Source organism: Embiotoca jacksoni, unplaced genomic scaffold, assembly GCF_022577435.1.
Source record: "Embiotoca jacksoni isolate LCO1_2020_lvr unplaced genomic scaffold, fEmbJac1.0.p SCAF_29, whole genome shotgun sequence".
NCBI lineage: Eukaryota > Metazoa > Chordata > Actinopteri > Embiotocidae > Embiotoca > Embiotoca jacksoni.
In genome coordinates this window covers 3,490,001-3,510,651 of record NW_027185380.1, presented here as the reverse complement: position 1 = coordinate 3,510,651, position 20,651 = coordinate 3,490,001, and the positions used below count along the sequence as shown (strand labels likewise).

At 43.0% G+C, this 20,651-nt stretch overlaps 1 protein-coding gene across 1 annotated transcript in view; it reads left to right on the top strand.

Moving 5' to 3' along the window:
• The first annotated feature begins 644 nt into the window (after window positions 1–644).
• lama4 (laminin, alpha 4) overlaps window positions 645–20,651 on the top strand; it is a 35,960-nt gene continuing 15,953 nt past the window's right edge. The window contains 13 exon segments of the mRNA XM_069161715.1: window positions 645–927; window positions 7,788–7,889; window positions 7,972–8,099; window positions 8,195–8,275; window positions 10,878–11,092; window positions 11,665–11,765; window positions 13,912–14,092; window positions 14,528–14,611; window positions 14,689–14,840; window positions 15,464–15,574; window positions 15,843–15,954; window positions 16,713–16,877; window positions 17,704–17,897. Coding sequence (XP_069017816.1) covers window positions 820–927; window positions 7,788–7,889; window positions 7,972–8,099; window positions 8,195–8,275; window positions 10,878–11,092; window positions 11,665–11,765; window positions 13,912–14,092; window positions 14,528–14,611; window positions 14,689–14,840; window positions 15,464–15,574; window positions 15,843–15,954; window positions 16,713–16,877; window positions 17,704–17,897 — 1,734 coding nt within the window. The 5' untranslated portion in view covers window positions 645–819.

Genomic DNA, 20,651 nt, shown 5'->3' with positions numbered 1-20,651 from the left:
TCAAATCTTCAGGGAATAATGTTGTCCTTTGTGTTGGAAGTGTCATGCTCAGGCTCTTCCTGTTAAGAGCCTCACGTAGTATCTGTAAATTTAACAGCTTTTGATGGTCTGACCTTGAAAAACAAACAATGCTGAATGCCTGAGGCTGCAGGGCAATATCAGAGCAGCTGTTCCCTTTCTGCATGTGGAGTGCAGAGTGAGTGTTGAAGCTTTAGACCCTCTGCCCACCCCGGCTGAACAGAGGGGAAAGGAAGGGGAAGGGGAAGGGGGGGGCGCAGTAGGAGTGGTGCTGCCTGTTGAGCTCAAGGTGAAAAGGGTGCCACAGTCTGCAAATGGAGACGAGGGGCTAACACTCAATCTGACTCTGCCAGTTGGGTCGGGTCAGTGGGAGTGGAGTGGGGGTGGTGGGGTGGGAGGGGGGGCAGCTTGGATGGACGCACCGTCTGCCTCGAGCTTGCTCCAGAGACAGAAGCCCTCTGTTGCTCATTTGCCTCACTGTCTGCTGTCCTTTCTCTCTCACTCTTTCTCTCATTTTCCAGCCTTGCCATCTGCATGTGATTTAGTCACAGGCTCAGGGGAGAGGCAAGTCCGCTAGGGGAGAGAAATCAGGGCAGGGAGGGAGGGAGGGAGAGAAAGAGAGAGAGAGGGAGGAAGTCCATACAAGTTTGTTTAACAGGACTCAGCCTGGGCCGGGAGTAGGGGCCGTGCCGCATCTGGACTTCGACAGCAGTGGAAAAGTGAAGCCAACGATAGCCGAGTGGAGACTTCCCTACAGTCAGGAGACAGACGGAGAAGGGGGATCACTGGGCGAACACAAACATGGCTGCTAAATCTCTGTCCTGCCTCTGCTTTCTCTGCATCCTCTCAGGGATTGCCTATCCAGCTTGTGCCGCCAGGCTTGGGGAACAGCAACAGTCAGTGCTGAAAGTAAGACATGTTTGGTTTTCCCTTCTTTTGCTGGTATACTGTGAATGCTAGGCCCAGCTATGTTTGGTCTCTGACTTTCTATATCTGCTGTGTCCGTCCACGATGAGGCTAAAGATCAGGTTTACACCTTTTTTGGTGACAACAGTAAATCCTGAGGCAGGTTTCTATGTGTTTGGGGAGTTTGGGCTGTCTGGAGAGCTCTCTGAGGACTTGTGCGTGTCTGGACACCAAAACTTCACGGTGTTGCTCTGTGTTCACGCATGTGTGTTTATATCATCAGAGGCACCCCGAGGCTAAAGCTCAGATGGGCTCCGAGTTACTGTCTCCACCACTGCCATGCCCCTCCTGCCCCTCCCTGACAGCTCCCTAATGGAAACCAGCTGCCAAATGTTGAGCAACAGGCCAGAGAGAGAAGGAGCACAATAGGCAGTCAGGGCACGAGAAGCCATTAATGATTACTGGCAAACAGGCTCAACATATCAACATGTAGCTTTTTAATGGAATCCACCTCCAGTTATGATCAAATCTTTGACAGTTTTTCCTGCTGACAGCATCTAGTCAATGCCAACATTTAAACTGCTCTTGGATATCGAAGGTGATGCAGGAGATAGATAGATAGATAGATAGATAGATAGATAGATAGATAGATAGATAGATAGATAGATAGATAGATAGATAGATAGATAGATAGATAGATAGATAGATAGATAGATAGATAGATAGATAGACAGATAGACAGATAGATAGATAGATAGATAGATAGAAGTTGCCGCATGTGCACTTTACATAGGATGTAAAAGACAATGCAGGGAAGCAGGACCATGAGTTTGGTCATAGGACCTCTTTATGTTCTGATGGGACTCAGGCTGCTGCTTGTGTGGCAGCGCTGTGAAACGATGCACCAGTTGTTGCACTTCCAACTGCAAAGCAGCTCAAGTTGTGTTTTCTCCTTCTAACAAAAGCCATCCTAAAGTCTTTGTTCAGGCCAGTCACACTGTGTGGATTTTAAAACAGTCCTAATATGCCAATGCAAGTCTGCCAGAACCAACCCATCTTCGTCTATGATGAAACTGATGGGTTAAAACACCATCTTGTGCAGTCTGGATGTCATCTCTGGGTACATTTACTCGATCAAGGCACAGATGAGCTGAAACTTTATCCTTTTGCAGAAATGCCCAGTTGCACTGTAGCTGTCACTATGTGGTCACTTCGGATGCTGTTTGGTTCCATAGAGGAGGTGAGCCAAGATTCTCACCAACCAACATGTAAAATGGGCTGGAGGTCCAAAATATCCAAGAGAATGTGTGTTCAAACACCCAATGGCGAAGCTAAACCGCAACGAATGAGCATTTCTTTCTCATTTATTTCATAGAGGCTTTTTTCTTGTTCCTTGAGTTTTTTCTGGCCTGAGGTCCCATCGATAGGAGGTCCGGCTCCGGCAACCAGACTGTCTGTGCACAGTTATTGAGTTCGAAGGAGATTCTCATGACCCGCGATCTGACTCATCCTGAGGATGTTTGGAGTGTCTGACCTCCTCCTCATAGTCCGTATGAGCAGCCAGGCCCAGCTGGGAGGCAAAGCGGAAATTAGATTCAAACTTTGAGCTATAACATTTAATCTGCTTGATTACACCGCTCTGGGAGAACTCAAACAGCAGATGAACACAGAATATAAGCATTTTCCGCGAAACGTTTTGGGTGGAAAGGTGGTGTTGACTTTGGACTGAACTCTTCTATGGAGCTCAATACCAGCTCTCTATTGTCGAGATAGATTCTCACGGTTTACACGAAAAGCCGACACTCAACACACAGGAAATAATAATAAACTGATAAATAATGAAATGCCAGAGCAGCAACGTGATTGAATCACTGGAAAACACAGCTTCACTTGAAAACAGAGAGAGGCTATATAACATGTTGAATGTCAGCTTTGTTCTCCCCAGCAGTGGGAGAGCCACAGAAATAGTTCACATTACAGAGAGTGCTCATAGCTGACGGAGAGCTGCAGATGTTAATGGTTCTGATTTCCATTTATAAGTTCATCAGTTTGAAATTCATGTTCCAACTTCCAGATTCACCATTAAAAGATTATTGCAAGAGAAATGAGTTTCTGGCCCTCGGCATGTCTGGCACCAAAATACGATACGATCCAGCCGGGGATCATCACAAGTGGTCGGCTGAAGGTCCAGGTGTGCATCCGCTCAGGACAAACTGACATCCGATCTGCTCGGGCCACATTCAGAGGTGGTCTCATTAGAAAACAACCACGTCCTCTGAATAAGCAATAGAAAAATAAATGCAGCTCTCAGTGCCTCCTTCCTGTGTTCATAGCTGATTTGGTGCTTTCATGTGACCATATCACATGAAAGCATGGTCGTTAGTTTTGAACGTTTTATTTTTCCTCCACTTCCTTCACACTCCAACAGTTCTTACACCAGAAGACCTCTGTCTGCTCTTCTTTTGATTTTTAACCTGAAAAGCTCCCGTGTGATTTTGCAGAATGCAGCTGAACTGTACAGAAAGCAGATGAGATTTACCTGCAAACTCATTTTATAAAGCAACTGTTTAATGATTTAACACACAGACTGTACGAGGCGCTTGTTTCACAAAAGCCTCCTCAGGGTTTTTTTTTTTTTATCTTGTGTAACTTCCAACATACATCAGACCAAGAGCTGTGGAGATGCCTGCCTGCACAGTCCATTAATCCACAGCAGCTGAAATAATACAATTTTGTGACCAGAATCAGGTCCTGACGGTTCACATTGTGAATTACAAACTTACTGAACTGAGGTCAGACATTTACAAACGTGTGGTTTGTCAATCACTGTGTTGGTACTTCATCCAAATGACGTTTACGTTCCTCTATTTAATACTTCATCATTCGAAAGCATAAATAGCTTAATTTGTTTTTTTCCATGAAAATGAAGAAAATGTATTGAATACACAGCCTTTTTATGAATGCTGTTTGTTTTACAGTTAGCCTGCTAAAATGGTTATGTGCATGATAAAAAAAAAAGCATGCTGTTGTCCACACGCTGGGGAGTTCTGCAGAAAGGAGTTCACACAGACTTCTGATGTGTGTCGATATTCGCTTCTCATTTTTTATATTTTATCTTGCTTGTATAAAGAAATACATTCCTCTCATTTGAGAGTAGTCTAAAGACATCCATGTACTACATCTGCCCCTCCCCCCACCCCCGCTCCCTCCTCCAGCCCTCAACCCCCCGGCTTGAGTATATCCTGTGTACAAGCACTGCAGCTGTTTGAACCGTCACAGACTGTCACACAGCTAGTCGGTCTGAACCACTTTTGAACTCTCTAAATTGGCTTTACAAATGGGAAGTGGCCGGGGTCTCAGTGGTTTTCCCATAAACTTGTGGTTTATTACTCCTCATGGCTTTGACTACCATTTGGAGCCATTGTATCTTCTTTTTTTTTCTGAGAGTATCAAACCCAATGGAATCATTCATTGTATTTGGTAGGTTGTTTGAATTTCAGGGTGACACGCTGAGTGTTTATATGGGAATGACGGACAGCTCCCCTATCAGTGTTTGTGCACTGTGGGTCAGGGAACCCCGCAGGAAAAGGCTCGGTGGGAAGAATTCAAGCTGCTGTTTGCAGCATGTTTCTGGCTATATAAGTATGCCTTTGTCTCATAGCCCATCTGCGAATAAATGAAAGGAAAGTATGAATCACATGTGGGCAGAGGCCACAGTATGTCTGAGTGTTCCATCTTCTGACTGCTCTGAATGTATCAACGTGCAGCGGACGCCATCAAACAAGGAGGTCAAACTATGGAACTCTGACAGACGACTGCAAACAAAGTACTATTGTACGCCTCACTGAATGGTGCTGCTTCAAAAGTTCAACGATGTTCAAAGGGGTGTGTGTGTGTGTGTGTGTGTGTGTGTGTGTGTGTGTGTGTGTGTGTGTGTGTGTGTGTGTGTGTGTGTGTGTGTGTGTGTGTGTGTGTGTGTGTGTGTGTGTCAGGATATCAGACAGGATGCAGGGTTTTAAATGACATGCTGTTGAAGGCAGGATGCAGAGTTTCCTCCCAACAAGTTTTAAGGAATAAATGTTTTTCCCCAAAACGTTTGGGTCAATGCTTTCTTCAAAAGTTCATTTAATGTCAATATTTAACTGCAAAACTATGCAATCTTAAGGAATATTACAGATAATGTATATTATCTTTCTTGGACAAGATGAACGCTGTGCGATGATTGTGATTTTCGAGGTGAGAAACTTGAAAACCTCCCAGTCAAACTCAGTGTTGACGGTCTGACCCTGAAGGTGATATTCAGGGTGCACAACCCTGCAAAGGTCAGACAGCCCACCTGGATGTGCTCCCGACCTGACGGCGTCTTCGGTCTTGGACAGTAACATTCAGCTCTCTTGACTCACCACCTTGCTCGGCTCATTGCTTCATTCCTGTCGGTTTCCGACGCATTTTAAGCATCTCTGTTTCCAGTTTGATCCAAAATTTGGTGTGTGCCCTCTGCTCATGTCAAGAGTTAAATCAGTATGCATCCAGAACAGCCCTCATAAAAACATATAACTCAGGTGTTGATGTTGATCAAGCGTGTTACTCATGAAGGCAACAGGAGCAGTCTCTGAACTTTTTGACCCTCCCTCGTATAGTCAAACAACAGTCTTTGTCACTGATTAATATGGGTAAGATTTCCCGTTATAAGTTATACTTTTGATACGACATTTGTTTTGCTTGATTGAGTTTTATTTTCTCTCAAATTTAGACTAGAGATTGAAGCACATTTGTTTGGATATTTTGACCCAAATCTACTTCCATATAAATCCGTCTTGTACAAGTTTAGCAGATTCACTTGTCAATGGGACCCTCAGTTTACTTTGGTGTATTGTGTATCTTTAATGTGAACGCACACTTTGATCATGGATGGTAGAGTATGTGTTTTGTTTCATTTTGGATCTCAGTCTGCTTAAAAATGATTTTTGAGTGTCTCTCCTTATTTGAGGGTTACTTTCTGGTCTGTTCACAGAGCTCAGACTGACCCAAGAAACATTTTTGATTTTAAATTAAAGGGCAACTTCACCAAGCTTTCTGTCACAATAAAATGGATATTGTGTAGTCCAAAAGAGGCCACAAATTTGTGTGAAGCCAACAAAATCTTTACTTTGGCATGAAAAATATTCAAACCTAACTGGCAGGTTGTGATCACATACAGTATACACCAGTTCACCATATGAGCCTCAGGACAAAATGTCAACCTTGTACAGAAAGTGCTGCTTTCAATCCTTGTTTTTAAAGGGTGCAAAGGCAGCATTGTTCAATTCAATTCAATTTTATTTATATAGCGCCAAATCACAACACAGGTTATTTCATGGCACTTAAAGTCTTTACAGCAAGACTTGACAATATTATACAGAGAAACCCAACAAAGGGAAGGAAAACCTCCTTCTGAACAGGAAGAAACCTCCGACAGAACCAGGCTCAGAGGTGGGCGGAGCATCTGTTAACAGAACCAGACTCAGAGGTGGGCGGAGCATCTGTTAACAGAACCAGGCTCAGAGGTGGGCGGAGCATCTGCCTCGACCGGTTGGGGTGAGAGGAGAGAAGAGAGAGAAAAGGACAGCATAGAGATAGAAGAGAAGAGCTGTTGGTGGAGACGACAAGCGCAGAGCAGAGACATGCAGCTCCATGACGGGACATCTGGAAAAGAAAGAACAGAAACTACACGAGCGAAGGAACTGACTGGAGAGACAACAGATAATAATAAGAAACTATGGGAGAGAAAAAGATGGTGAGGTATGAGTCAGTTAAAGAGTAGGAGGAAAGAAAAGAAGCTCAGCATGTAACGAGGTCCCCCAGCAGCCTCGGCCTATAACAGCATAACTAAGGTTTGGTTCAGGTCTACCTGAGCCAGCCCTAACTATAGGCTTTATCAAAAAGGAACGTTTTGAGTCTAATCTTAAAGCTAGAGAGGGTTTCTGCCCCTTGAACACAAACTGGGAGCTGGTTGGTTCCACAGGGGAGGAGCCTGAAAACTGAAGCTCCGCCTCCCATTCTACTTCTGAAAACTCTAGGAACCACAAGTAGACCAGCGTTCTGAGAGCGAAGTGCTCTGCTAGGATTATATGGTTCTATAAGATCTCTAAGATATGATGGAACCTGGTCATGTAGAGCTTTGTAAGTCATCAAGAGAATTTTAAATTCTATTCTTGATTTCACAGGAAGCCAGTGAAGAGAAGCTAAAACTGGAGAAATATGATCTCTCTTGCTAAATCCTGTCAGTACTCTTGCTGCAGCATTTTGGATCAGCTTCAGGGTTTTTAATGAGTAATTTTGACATCCTTTGGCTAAAGGACAAATCCTCATCAAATATGACTCCAAGGTTCCTCACAGTGGTGCTGGAGGCCAGGGTTCCTCTCAGTGGTGCTGGAGGCCAAGGTTCCTCTCAGCGGTGCTGGAGGCCACGGTTCCTCACAGTGGTGCTGGAGGCCAGGACAATGTTATCTATAGTAACTAAGTGATTAGAGAAAGATTATATGTATTGTACTTAAAAGCTCTAATGGGACAGAAAAACATACACAAAAGCAGCAGCATACAGTCCATGTGGCTAAAGATGGAATATTCCTCCATGCAGGGGTCACTCAGTTGCGTTTACATGTCAGGTTCTTTAAAATATGTAATATGTTTATGTTTTGTTTCTATCTCTGCTTTAAAGCCACACCCTGACACTTGTTGAACCAGTCAATCAGAAGGCTTGAACACAGGGTCACAGTGAGTTGTTTAGATTTGTGCAGGTTGACTCTCAGCTACTCGTTCCATCTTCTCTGCTCTATTCCTTCATACTTTACTCAGAATTTGCATTTTTGTTCCCACCGCAGGTTTGTAAAAAAGGATTTTTCCTCAGTGAGAAAAGCATATGCCTGCCATGTAACTGCAAAGGCCACGCTGACTACTGTGAAGACATCACTGGTGTTTGCATAGTAAGTTTCCCACTTTGTTTTTTGCTCAGTAAAGTATGCAAGTAAACTAATCCTGCATTAAATGTAATGTTTCCTCTTTCAGAACTGCAGGGACAACAGCACAGGTGACTTCTGTGAAATGTGTGATGACAGCTACATGCTGACTCCGAGCCGGGACGGACGGCACACCTGCCGGCCCTGCGCCTGCCCCCTCTCCGTCGCCTCCAATAAGTAAGCTGCTTCTCTCTTGTTTGTGCAGCAACAAGGCTGAGTGTTGGCGAGCAGTGTGTAATCTCTGAAATACTTTCCCCTGTGTCCGCGGCCAGCTTTGCAGTGCACTGTGACAGAGGAGGTTCCAGTCTGCGGTGCAAGTGCAAAGAGAACTACGCTGGACACTTATGTGAGAGGTCAGTGCTGAAAGTTTATGCAAATCCAGTAGAACCAAACAGTGGTGTTTCATTCAGTAAAAAAAAATACGCATTACTGACTGATGTAAGCGGAGCTTCATGTCAGTGCACAACCAAGTATCATGGCAAAACGTGAAATAGTCACGCTTTGGCCTGTCTAAGCGTGAAAGTTACAGGTTTTCCTGTCGTGGACAAAAATGAAACCTACTGAATGTATGGAGCCATGTGATTTACAGGAAAATGAAACTTATAGATACAACACATGGTTGGCTTACTAAATAAAACAACATGGTTGGCTTACTAAATAAACAACATGGTTGGGGTTTAATAAACACATGGTTGGGGTTTAATAAGCTTTAATAAACCACATAGTTGGGGTTTAATAAGCTTTAATAAACAACATGGTTGGGGTTTAATAAGCTTTAATAAACAACATGGTTGGGGTTTAATGAACAACATGGTTGAGAATAGGAAGAAATAAGTCAGTTTCATGCTTTCAGAACATGTGTCTTTCACACCTACACAGGCCAAAGCGTGTCTATTTCACGTTTTGCTGTGATCCTGGGTTGTGCTGCAACATCCATGTTAAAGTCCACAGTATTCATACTATAACTGTAGAATCCCTACATGCAGTATCTAACTTCACTTATAATGTTCCTTGTAGTTTTACCAAGTATACCACCTTTATCTGAAGGAACTATTTTAAAGAAGATCTAAAGTCTGCTTGTCCAAAGATGTAAAAAAAAAATAACAATAATTTCAATTTAGCCACATGACTGTAGCTTTTACCAATAAGCTGCAAGGATCTAAAACACAAGAGAACTGACAAACACATCTGACTGGACAAGACATGTGCAGCACAAAGATAGACGTCAAATACAGACACAAAAGATGAGATGTTCCAAATGGAAACATGAAAAGCTGATTTCAGTAGCACTGCAATCATGTCCTCTCTGCAATCCAAACAGTTGCAGGTCACATGTACGTGCAGACAGACTTATGAATGTTTTATGGAGATTTCTGATTGGTCCTGCCATTGAAAACTCAGGACAACGTTAAGTGCATAACTAAAGGAATGCCCAGCTGCTTTGTGCACGATACTGCCATCATTATTTTCTCTACTTCACTGCTTGAACTAAAACTTCTTAGTTGTACTATTTTCCTGGTGGGCATGTGAGCATTAAAAGTAGTTTTTAAAGTGTAAGTTAACTTTCTGTGTGAATACACTTCCTGCATTAGGGACATCAGCTCAATGAGTGTGTACATAGGTCCTTCCACTTTTGGCAAACAGGTTGTTCTGTTTCTTCAAGACAGGGGAGGCAGGAGGTTCAAGCAAACATAGGCTTTACTCACTCTGGCAGGAGTTTACAAATCTGGCACACAAACACACACTGGACCGGGGATGAGTCCAAAACACAAGCAGGAACAAACATGGAGCGAACACAAGCATCCAAAACATGAGCGCAGAAAAGGATGAACTGACACTGGCTGCTTCAGATTTTCCACAGAAGCCTGTGTGATCATTTTTAGTTATCTTTACTTCATGTAAAGGTGAAGATGTGGACAGCCCATTCTCTCTTTTAATGCTCGGTCCACTTATTAGTGCTGCAGGAGAGGCCAGTTCAAGTAAACCCACAGAATATCTCATTGATGCAGCTGTGCAAAAAACAATATTGCTAATAATAAACCTACATCAAACTGATCTCAACTAATTGCTGGAACCTCATGGGTCCTTTTTTTGTACCGATGCAAAGCTGGTGTATGTCACAAACTTTATCTAGAAGTGGACGTAGCTTCTGGGTATGAAAAGTGAGGCCAATGTGGAAGTGCAATACCACCGATACCCACTAGGGGCTCGCTTCAAAAGGCTCTGGCTCCACAGACTCCCATTTAACATTTCTCATGAAATACAAAGGTAATACATTTTTTTCCACAAGTCATGATTGTATCATTCAGTGAAGTCACTCCTTCTTGTTAGTTTTCTATATAGTTTTCTTTCTGTGCTGTGGCTCCATCGTCTTCAGCAGCATTGAACTGGAGATCCTGCGGTAGAAGGCAGCACGTCGTACCTGCAGTTTGTTCAGTGTCCACAAACTGCAGCTCTCTTTTCTTAGATGCAGCTTTCTGCTGCGTGTTTGGTTGCGTTGCTCTTCATGCTGTCTTCACCATGAACCTGCTGTTGGGAGATGTTGTTCAGACCAGTTGGAAATGTTTCCTGACACTTCTGAAGCCCAACTTCTACTGTTCTGCTGTGACATCGTCAGATCCTCTTCTGTGACATCATCAGATTCTCTTCTGTGACATCATCGGATTCTCTTCTATGACATCATCAGATTCTCTTCTCTGACATCATCGGATTCTCTTCTGTGACATCAGATTCTCTTCTGTGACATCATCAGATTCTCTGCTGTGACATCATCAACATAACCACTCCCCACCCCGCCTATGTCCCATTGTCTGTAGGTTATGTCATTAAGACAAAAGAACTGGTAGGCTGCACATCAAAGACCAAAGAGTATTCAAAGGGGAATTTTTATTTTTAAGTTATTTCCACGTAACAGTCAGTGATACCGTCAGTCATCAGCAGTTTTCCCCCATCCAGGTGTGCTCCCGGTTACTATGGCAACCCCATGGCCATCGGTGAGTCCTGCAAGCGGTGCGACTGTAACGGCAACTCCGACCCCAACCTGATCTTCAATGAGTGCCACAATGTGACGGGCCACTGCCAGCACTGCTGGGGGAACACTGCCGGCGCCAACTGTGAGAGGTGCGCCCCAGGTTTCTACGGCGACGCCATCAGCGCCAAGAACTGCAGAGGTGGGGCCCAAACAGTGAACTCCCACACATCCCTAACCTTCATGCATGAGATATTTGATCCATGAGCGTATTGTTGTTGCTTAATGTTCTGTGAATCTCCAATAATTCAACTTGAGCCTGTCACATAGCTGAATAATAAGAGAAGCAGGAAGATCAATGAAGTTTGTCGACGCAGTTGCTCTGCCTGTCTCGTACATTCCTGTCTTACACTCAGTGACAGCAGAGGAGCGTTTCTCAAGGTCATTGTTGTACAGCACAAAATGTCCTGCAGTATTGAGTCACACCATGTTGAAGTCAGCAGAGTTTAGAGAGATTGTTTTGTTTTTACGACATATTTACTAATTTAATTTCGTCTCAGCTGTTTGAAACAAACGCAACAAAAGTTTAGTTTTCAGCTTTGAAGTACGTCAAAGCTGCTCTGTGGAAAAACAAGACGAGGTCACAGCTCCCGATCGAGGATTACCATTCGCCTTACGAGGCCCTGCACGTCCAAAAATAACCCTTCCCACCGTGCTGTGACATCATCTGACCTCTGATGTTTCATCCCTGCGTGTTTCCTGCTTCTGCTTCAGAGTGCGAGTGCAGCAAATGTGGGACCTCTTCATGCGACGACAGGACAGGAGTGTGTCACTGCAAGCCGGGAGTCACTGGACGACTCTGTGACCAGTGTGAGGTGAGACAAACCACCAGACTCTTCTCAGGCCAACTGGTGTTTCTCCTGGGAGGCTGAGGTGTCGATATTCAACGTGTATCACACCGTGTTTATAAGAATTACTGGGTTTCCTTTTCATAACTTTCTGCCATCATAAGCTACAGTTGCATTATTGTGCTGTAAGTAAATTTCAGATAAATAACATTGGCATTTTCCAATTAAATCCACACTCAATAACTCATTATTATAAAGTGAATATATGTTTTTAGAAACGTTAGAAAATTTCTTAAAAGAAAAAAAGTATTCAGATCATTTGCTCCATGCTGTGTTTAGATTCACTAATATGTGGATGTGTTTAGAACATAATTGGAATCCACCCGTGGAAAATTTAACTGATTGAACATTGAACAACATTTTCAAAGATGCAAATGTGCCATAAAGGCTTTAGAAGTGGGCATCTGGAGACCACCACAATAAAACTGTGGCCTCAATAACTGTGAAATTAATGAAACCAAGAGGTTTGCCCAACTGAGTAAGAAGGGCCTCGGTCAGGGAGCTCACCGAGAACCCAACAGTCCCTCTAACAGAGCTTTAGCTGGAGCTTCTTTACCTGTTGGGGGCCGACCATATCTATCAGGCCTTTAGGCAGATAGTTTGAAGCCACAGCCTACTTTGAGTTTCCTTCCGGTATTTAAAGAACCCTTGAGAAAAAAACCAGAGCATGATATCTTGCAAACGCTCCTCATCATCTGGGTAATACCAGCCCAACAGTGAAGCACGGTGGCGGCAGCGTCATGCTATGGGGTTGGTTATCAGCAGCAGGGACACGGAGACTGGTCAGAGTTGAGGGAAAGGTGAATGCAGCCACATACAGAGAGGCCCATGAAGAACACTGACGCAACGGTTCACCTTTCAGCACCACAGCGACCAGAAGCATAGACGATCAGCCAAAAGCTCACTTTAACCCCACAGAACATCTGTGGAGAGACAAAGATTCAGTTCACAGACGTTTCCCCTCCAATCTGATGGAGCTTGAGAGGATCTGCCAGGAAAAATGGAATAAACTGCCCAAATCCAGCTGTGCAAAGCTCAGAGACTTTCCCAAGAAGACATAAAGCTGTAGCTGCTGCAGTATGGGTGTCTACAAAGTACTGAATTCATGATCTGAATACTTGCCTGTTTTCTTTATCATTATGGATTATTGAATGTACATTGTTGGAAGAAAATACCAATTTTACTCATTCAAAATTACATTTCCAGTGTCTCAATATTTTTTGAAGAGACTGTAATATTTACAACTGTTCTCCACATGTGGAAAGGTGGCAACACCATTATAAAGAGTTTGATTTGGAAGAAAGGAAACACAATCAAAACCTTTTCAAAAGAGAAAGGTTCAAAATGAAACTCAAATAATTCCTTTTTTTTAAAGAAATTTAATATTTGCTCACTGCTGAACATTTTGAACATTTGAACTACAGTTCAAACAAGAGTTCAGCAAGTAATTACCATTAGACTTGAGACAGAGCTTCAGTAAAAGTGTTGAAAGGAGTTCATGTGTCAGTTCAAGATGTTAAATGTCAGTTAAAGAATAATCACTGCTATGAGGTGAAGTTTTTGTTGAGGAGTGTTGAAAACAAACTGTTGAGGAGGTTTACTGTGTGAGATAAAAGAAGTCAAACTGTCAGGTAATGAGGGGATGGATGTGGTTAAAATGGCAGGAAAACTAAGTGATGAAAGAAGTTTAAGTTGGAACTAACATATGATGCGTGAAAGCAGTTGAAGTGTCTGTTAAAGCTGAAAGACAGTTGGCTTACATCACCACGCATCCCACGTGCTTTAAATGGAAGAGCTGGAAGTAGTTGACCTCCCATCAAAGCAGTTAAACTGTAGCTGTTTGTAAAAGAAAACTAAAAAATAAACTGTAAAAAAGCTGTTTGTTGTGACCATGCATGTGAAAGGCTGATCTCCGGGATCAGGACCGAACATCTTTCACCACCAGTCGCCTTGTTTTCACATCTCAGCCATAACTAATAGAATAAGAAAAATGAGACCCCACCTGTATTATAGCAGAAGTATCTTTTGAATAATACACAACAATATGTTTCAAGATGAACTTGAACAGCCCGATGACGACAATCTAACCGTGCTTCTCATTCCTGTAACTTAGGAGGGCTACTCTGGTTTCTCCAGCTGTCAGGGCTGTCGGAGGTGTGAATGTGGGCCGGCTTCCGTCCGTCCCACCTGCCATCCGCTCACGCACAGCTGTCCCTGCCGCCCGGGGGCCGGAGGTCGTTACTGCGAGCGCTGCCTCCCAGGGTACTGGGACTACAGCCCCTCCGGCTGCCAGAGTAAGTCATATGTCCGTATACAACATGTCAAATGTTCTCTAAGTCTCCTGAAATAAAGAGCATTTGTCGAAACATTAGCGCAGATTCCCAGAGGAACAGGCTGCGCCGCATGCTCACGTTCCCACACCCACTCCTGCAGTAGTGCTTGTGATGTCAGAAAAGCATCTGCTGAGAAGAGTGACCCTGCAGTCCTTCTCTCTGCAGAGAGTTGGATTACATCACCGTGCAACCCACATCTCTGATATTACACAGTTGCTGAAGCAATCAGTCCCACAAGAGAGGCCTCAAGACAGATGTGCAGGCCTCAAGCCAAATGACCATCTGCGGCTCTTTATATATAGTTTGATAACTGCACTGACCTGATCAAGAATTTAAACTGATATGCAGAACTTTCTGTCTGACACCGTGTGATGAAGTTTTTTGTGTTTTTTCCAGAGTGTGACTGTGAAAGTGGCTTCTGCGACATGCATACAGGAGAATGTCTGGCTGAGGCTACAACAGTCAACCTGTGTAACATTAGTAAGTGGAGCAAGTAGCAGCATCAGAGATTCAACAAAAGAAGAGGACAATGTTCAGGTTTTATTTCCTGTTTTTAGGTTGTGATGAGTGTATTTGGCATCTGATCGGGGACCTGCAGATGTCTAATAAGACACTGGACCAGCTGAAGGTCGGAGTGCTGAACATCTCCACTGGTGCTGCTGCTAACGACAGACTCAAATACTACAACTACACTGCTCACCGGCTGAAGGTACCTGCACACACCGAGAAGGAATGCAGTGCAAATGCATTTTTATATGAATACAGAAACAAAGTGAGGGAATCTTAGCCTACTTTAGCACTTGGTTTGGTCTGACTTTTCTCATCAAGCTTGTTTCCAGCAGCAGGCAGATATTTTCAGGTATGTTCAGTGATGGAGCTCTAATAAACCAACTGGCTACACAACCTGCTCAGCAACAAACAGTGGACAAAGTTCGCAACTAGCATGCAAGCTAGAGGTCAAAATGCCTGCAGCTAAAGAATCACATGTTTTCCTATAGATTCATTTGGACCCAGAATATTTTACTGGTTCGAAATGAATGTGTGTGCTTTGTGTTTAAATAGGCAATAGTTTATTATATTATTATATTTGAAAAGGTTCAAAAGGTTTAAAGCCATGTAGGCATCGTAAAATGTGTGAAATAAAAGAAATCTATAGTGAAAGCAGACATAGATGATGCTGGTTCATGAAAAGTGGGTTCTCCAAAAGGGAAAAAGCAGTGAATATCACAGCCCAAACAACGGTTTGTCTTATTTATGCTACAATGACTTTTTCACCACTTCTAACTCACTGGATTGCGGTCCGATAAATGAGTTGTACTGCTTTGCTTTCAGACTCAGTTTCAAGGCTGGAAAAACAAGTCTTCTGTGATGAAGGCCCAGACTGGAGAGCTGGAGGAGACCACCGACGCTGTGGTGCTGGACATCAGACAGTTGCAGGAATCGGTCAGCAAAGTCATCACCTTTCATTTAGTCTGATACCCTGAAGATAAAAACTACACTGAATGTTGAACTTTAAACCGCTTTGCTGCAAAGCGACAGCAAAGGCTTCAAATCCTTTGAATGGACAAAATAACACAAAAGGCAAAGTTGGACCTGAGATGTCCCACTTGTTTATACTCATTGTAATCTGTGTTTACGAAATTTTAGGGTCCCCCACTGGACATTATAAGCATTTATCTTCAGCCACTGATGAGTTTTTGTGGTTTTGCAGGAGAGTGTTGTGAAAACTCTGGGCAACAAGGTGGATAACATGACACTGGAGACTCTTACACTGGCTGAGCAGCTCGGCACGAATCTCACGGATCTCAACGCACGCATTGAAGGTAGCAAACAGCTGTGCTAACGTGCAACTTGATGTTGTCTCTGAGTAACTTGACCAACCAGCTTGACTGACGTTTGATTATAAAAATAGCATTCAGTGATTGAAACACGCTCAAGTCATCAACATGTGTAAAAAAAAAACACTCAAGACGCAAAACACTGATGAAATAAAATGATATCTTCATCCTAAAATGATACTAATCATATCTTACAGTAGACCACTGAATGTATACATTAGTCATATAGACAGACATGTAGAGTAAGACAGTGATTTAGCATATCAGACACAGTTTCAGAAGGATGTGAAGATGATCTCAACTAATAAAAGCAAAAGATTGAAACAGAAAAGTTAAAAATGACAAATAGTTAGTGATTAAAAGCTTAATATTGGATAAATAAAGTTAATGACAGCTAAATAAAGGTAAATGAATAGCTAAAAGTAATGAACAATAGTTATTAGCTGATGGTTATGTGGAAAAAAAACATTAAAAGACCTGAAATGTTGATTAAATTGTTGAAGTACCGTTAATGAAAAAATTGTTTAATTAAAAAATAATATAATGGACAAATTGGTAAAATATGCAGATTCTGTTTCAAGTCATATGAGTGTAAACTTTACCAACCAACCGAAACACTGGCTGCTCAACTGTATAATGATGATGATGTGTGTGTGTGTGTGTGTGTGTGTGTGTGTGTGTGTGTGTGTGTGTGTGTGTGTGTGTGTGTGTGTGTGTGTGTGTGTGTGTGTGTGTGTGTGCAGAGATGATCCACGACTGGGAGCTGTACAGTGTCCAACAGGAAGTGGACCCGGAGGTGGTCCGACAGAACACCGAGGCAGCTCATGAGATGGTGAGCTGGATGAGAACGCTGGACCTGTCGCCACGAGAGCCCACCGCCACCGACGAGTCCACCGAGGCACACGACTGTGAGCAGAAACACAAACAGGGCAACGACACACTGATTACTGCCTTCGGTCCTCGTCGCAGTCATCTGGGTTTAGCTTAACGTGGCACAAATAGAAACGTTTCTTCTATTATTTTTACTATTAATAAATGATGCGTCATGGAAACATCAGAAGAAACAGATTGGTGGCTTTAGATGAATTGGTCAAACCCGATTATGTACTTTGAACATTCACATAAAATACAGTAAATGTACCTGCAGCTAGAAGTCAGCAAACAGACTCAGTTTTAAAGTTATATCTTAGAACTACTTTTGCTTGTTTAGTTAATGTTTTGCTCATTGTGATCTCACCAGACTGAAAGAGGCCGGAGCAACAAAATTCTGAACAAGGATGAGTTTTCATTTTCTTGAATTCATCTTTTTATCGTGTGGAACAGAAGTAGAAATCTGTCTGTCCTGAAAGCAAAAACACACTGAGCCTTTCTGCCATGTCAGCAGGTTACTGAGGACTTAAGCACAGCAGTGTTTTGACCCAAATGCTTTCTGACCCTGATTAAAAATGTTAACATGATGAGGTGGCAGGTAATATTCATCATGGTAACATCTTAGTTTAGCACGTTAGAGAGCTAACGGTCGCTAATTAGCACTAAGAATGAGGAAACATTTCTGTGATCCATAGTTACATATTCAAACATGGAGACAGTGATTAAGATCACATCATAGCAACTGCTCTAAGAAGCACAGCATCTTGGACCGCATCACTCCAGTGCAACACTAATGATATATGATGATGATATACAGTATGATGATGATGAAGTCATGGCTGGTGCTTGTGCTTGTGTTTCCAGTGCTGAGACGCATCCGTCAGCTGGACAAGAAGTTGATGATGACGGAGGGTCGCCTTCCTTCGGTCAGAGACGTCCTGTCCCGTCTGTCCACCAGGCTGTCGGACGCTCGGGGATTTCTCCTGAAAGCAGCCGGCACCGTGCAGGAGATGGAGGACAAGAACCGAGCCAGCGTCCTAAAATTCCAGAGGAATGAGGTGACTTCCCATGATCCTCCTCTGCTGCTCCTCCTCCCCGGCTGTGTTTGTCAGTATGGATGCATTAGTATACAGCTCTGTTGAAGAACTCGCAGCTCTTCCCACCTGCTGGCTGAGTCTCAAAGTGCTCTGTGCTTTATCTCCACTCACTATGTTTCTAACAGTGTTGAGTTATGCTTTCTGGCTCTGACTGGCCTTAAAGACACCAGAGGAGCTCATCCTTCATCTGCACTCAGAGTTGCAACATGGCCGTGAGAGAGAGATCTGCTTGTTGTTAGCCAGACATGTCAGTGAAGTCTGTTTGTGGTATTTAAGTGCTGAGAACAGAAACGCAAAACCATCTGTGGACTTTTGGATTGTTACATTAGAAGGAGGCCGGCGAGGGGGAGAAGCAGCGCTGCATTTCTTTCCCATGATAATATCCAGAGCCTACACATACAAACATGACTTTATGTTCCCATGGTTGAGCCAGCCAATTCACAGAATCATCACTGTACAGAGGAAGAAAACCCACAATGACAAACACTGCAAACATTGTGCTGTGTATCTAACGGATGGATGGAGAGGTGGTGGGGGCATGGTGGAGGTATCCTGACAGAGCTGTTCACCATGTATCTACCTTAAATAACCAGACAGATATGCTGCAGTCGTAGATGTGAACGTGAAACACCAACACTGCTCTGCTTTTATTTTCACTTCCTGTTCTCTCTGTGACCAAGAAAACAAACTGTCTGATACCCAGCAAGCTTGGAGAGCTCTTATTGCCCCCAGCTTTCTCCCCAGCTTCAGCAGTTGTGTGGCCATGGAGGAGTAAAGCTGTATTAAAGTTACAGTGGAGAAACAGAGATCTTTCACTTCTGTAATGTCATTGGCACTGAATATTAATGTTGTGAGCAGATTACTATATTCTACATAAAAACATTACAAGAGCTGAATATAAGCTGCATCCATCAGTGATGTCATCATCCATCAGTGATGTCATCGTTGGTTTGTGAACGTTATGAATCCTCCAGTTCAGATTCTGTCCATCACCATCTTGTCAGTTCGGAGCAGTTTGGAGCAGGAAGTGACCATATTTAGATAAGCTGGGGGAGGGGTCAGAAGATACTATGTCCCGCCCACCGATAGCTGTAACCTGACTGCACCACAGGCCTGTCAATCAAACAGATGAATGAGGGATTATTTTCAGATGGACCTCCAGAAAACTAATAAGAAGGAGTGACTTTAGCTAACAACACCGAGATAACTGATGGACACATTTTATTCACTTTGGATTTGATGAGAGAAGTTGAATGGGAATCTATGGAGCCGGAGGCTTTTTGGAGCCAACCTCTAGTGGCACTCGCTGGTATTGCAGCTGAAGACACTTCTGCATTGGAACTATTTTTCAGACCCAGAAGCTATGAACACTTTTATATCCAGTCTATGGCTGGAAAAATTTCTGCCCTTCAGTCCTGCTGCTAATTTGTTCCAGTAGCCAAATGTATTTTTGTAAAAAAAAAAAAAAAAAGAATGGCCTACAGACCTAAAAACATTTCCCCCATAAAACACCATTGTCAAAAAGGCATCTGTAATAGTTTTGACAGGAAACCACCAACTTCAAACAATTTGTGATTTTTTTTTTTTTTTTTTTTTTTTTTTTTTATGAATTGTTATTTTATGGAGCTTTAATGTTTGCAGAATTTCCCCAGTGCCCAAAAGGGAGTTTTACCGTCATCATGACGTCAATGAGTTGAGTGGGAACGTGCGGGCAGGCCAGTTGGGAGAAACTCAAATGAGCGTGTGACGAGGGCGGCAAAACACAGAGGCAAACATTTTCATTAAAGCGAGTGGGTGCCATTCCTGAGTACAGGATCCAGTTCTCCATACATCCAAGGCAAAGTCTCCTACTGTGTTCTGTAACAAACCTTAGTTACGTTTGAAAGATAATCTTTGGGAACAAATTACTGTCCCTTGCTGCAATTCTTAAGCTGCTATCTAGCAAACTGTGCAGCTTCAATGTTACAAATATGAAGCAAACACTAGAGCACATTACTGAAGCTCATCTTAAAAACTGTCCAACTTTACTACTGTAACATTTCTCGATGACAGTACAGCACTGCTGATATCGCTGATCGTTACAGCTCAGACCTCCATTAACTCAGCAGCTGCTGAGGTTTCCAGCTGTCCTTTTCAATATGCTGTCGACAGTTGGTCAAATAACTTTGTGTAAAGTGAAAGGGGATCGCACAGTGACGAAGCCACAGAGAATTATCGGCCGTCTCGGCAGTTCCCTTCAACCTGTCAGACTCTTTGTATCTTTCAAGTTGTTATTTGGGTTTTGCGGACCACAAATGTACAGCTTTAATATGGTGGGCCGACTGCACAGAGCGCTCACCTGCCCAGCACCAAACAGAAAGACAAAATTAGAGACTAGCTGGTAAACTTGGTGGAGCATTTAGAAGCTAAAAAGCCTGATAGATGTCACAGACGACGGCTGCAACTGAAATAGAGCTCAAATAGAGTGACTGTTGCACATAGAATTATCTTGTCAGCTTTTATTTTCATTAAATATTATTCATAGGAATCTTATTGGTAAAAATGTTAATTTATTCATATTGTAGTGAAATGTAGAATCCATTGTATGTCTGTCAGCTTGAAAGTAATCAATGATATAAAATAAACAACCATGAAATGTTTTAATATATCCCATGATAAATGTCTGGCAGAAATATAAATACGTATACATTTTTGATAAATGTGTTGAAACATGCT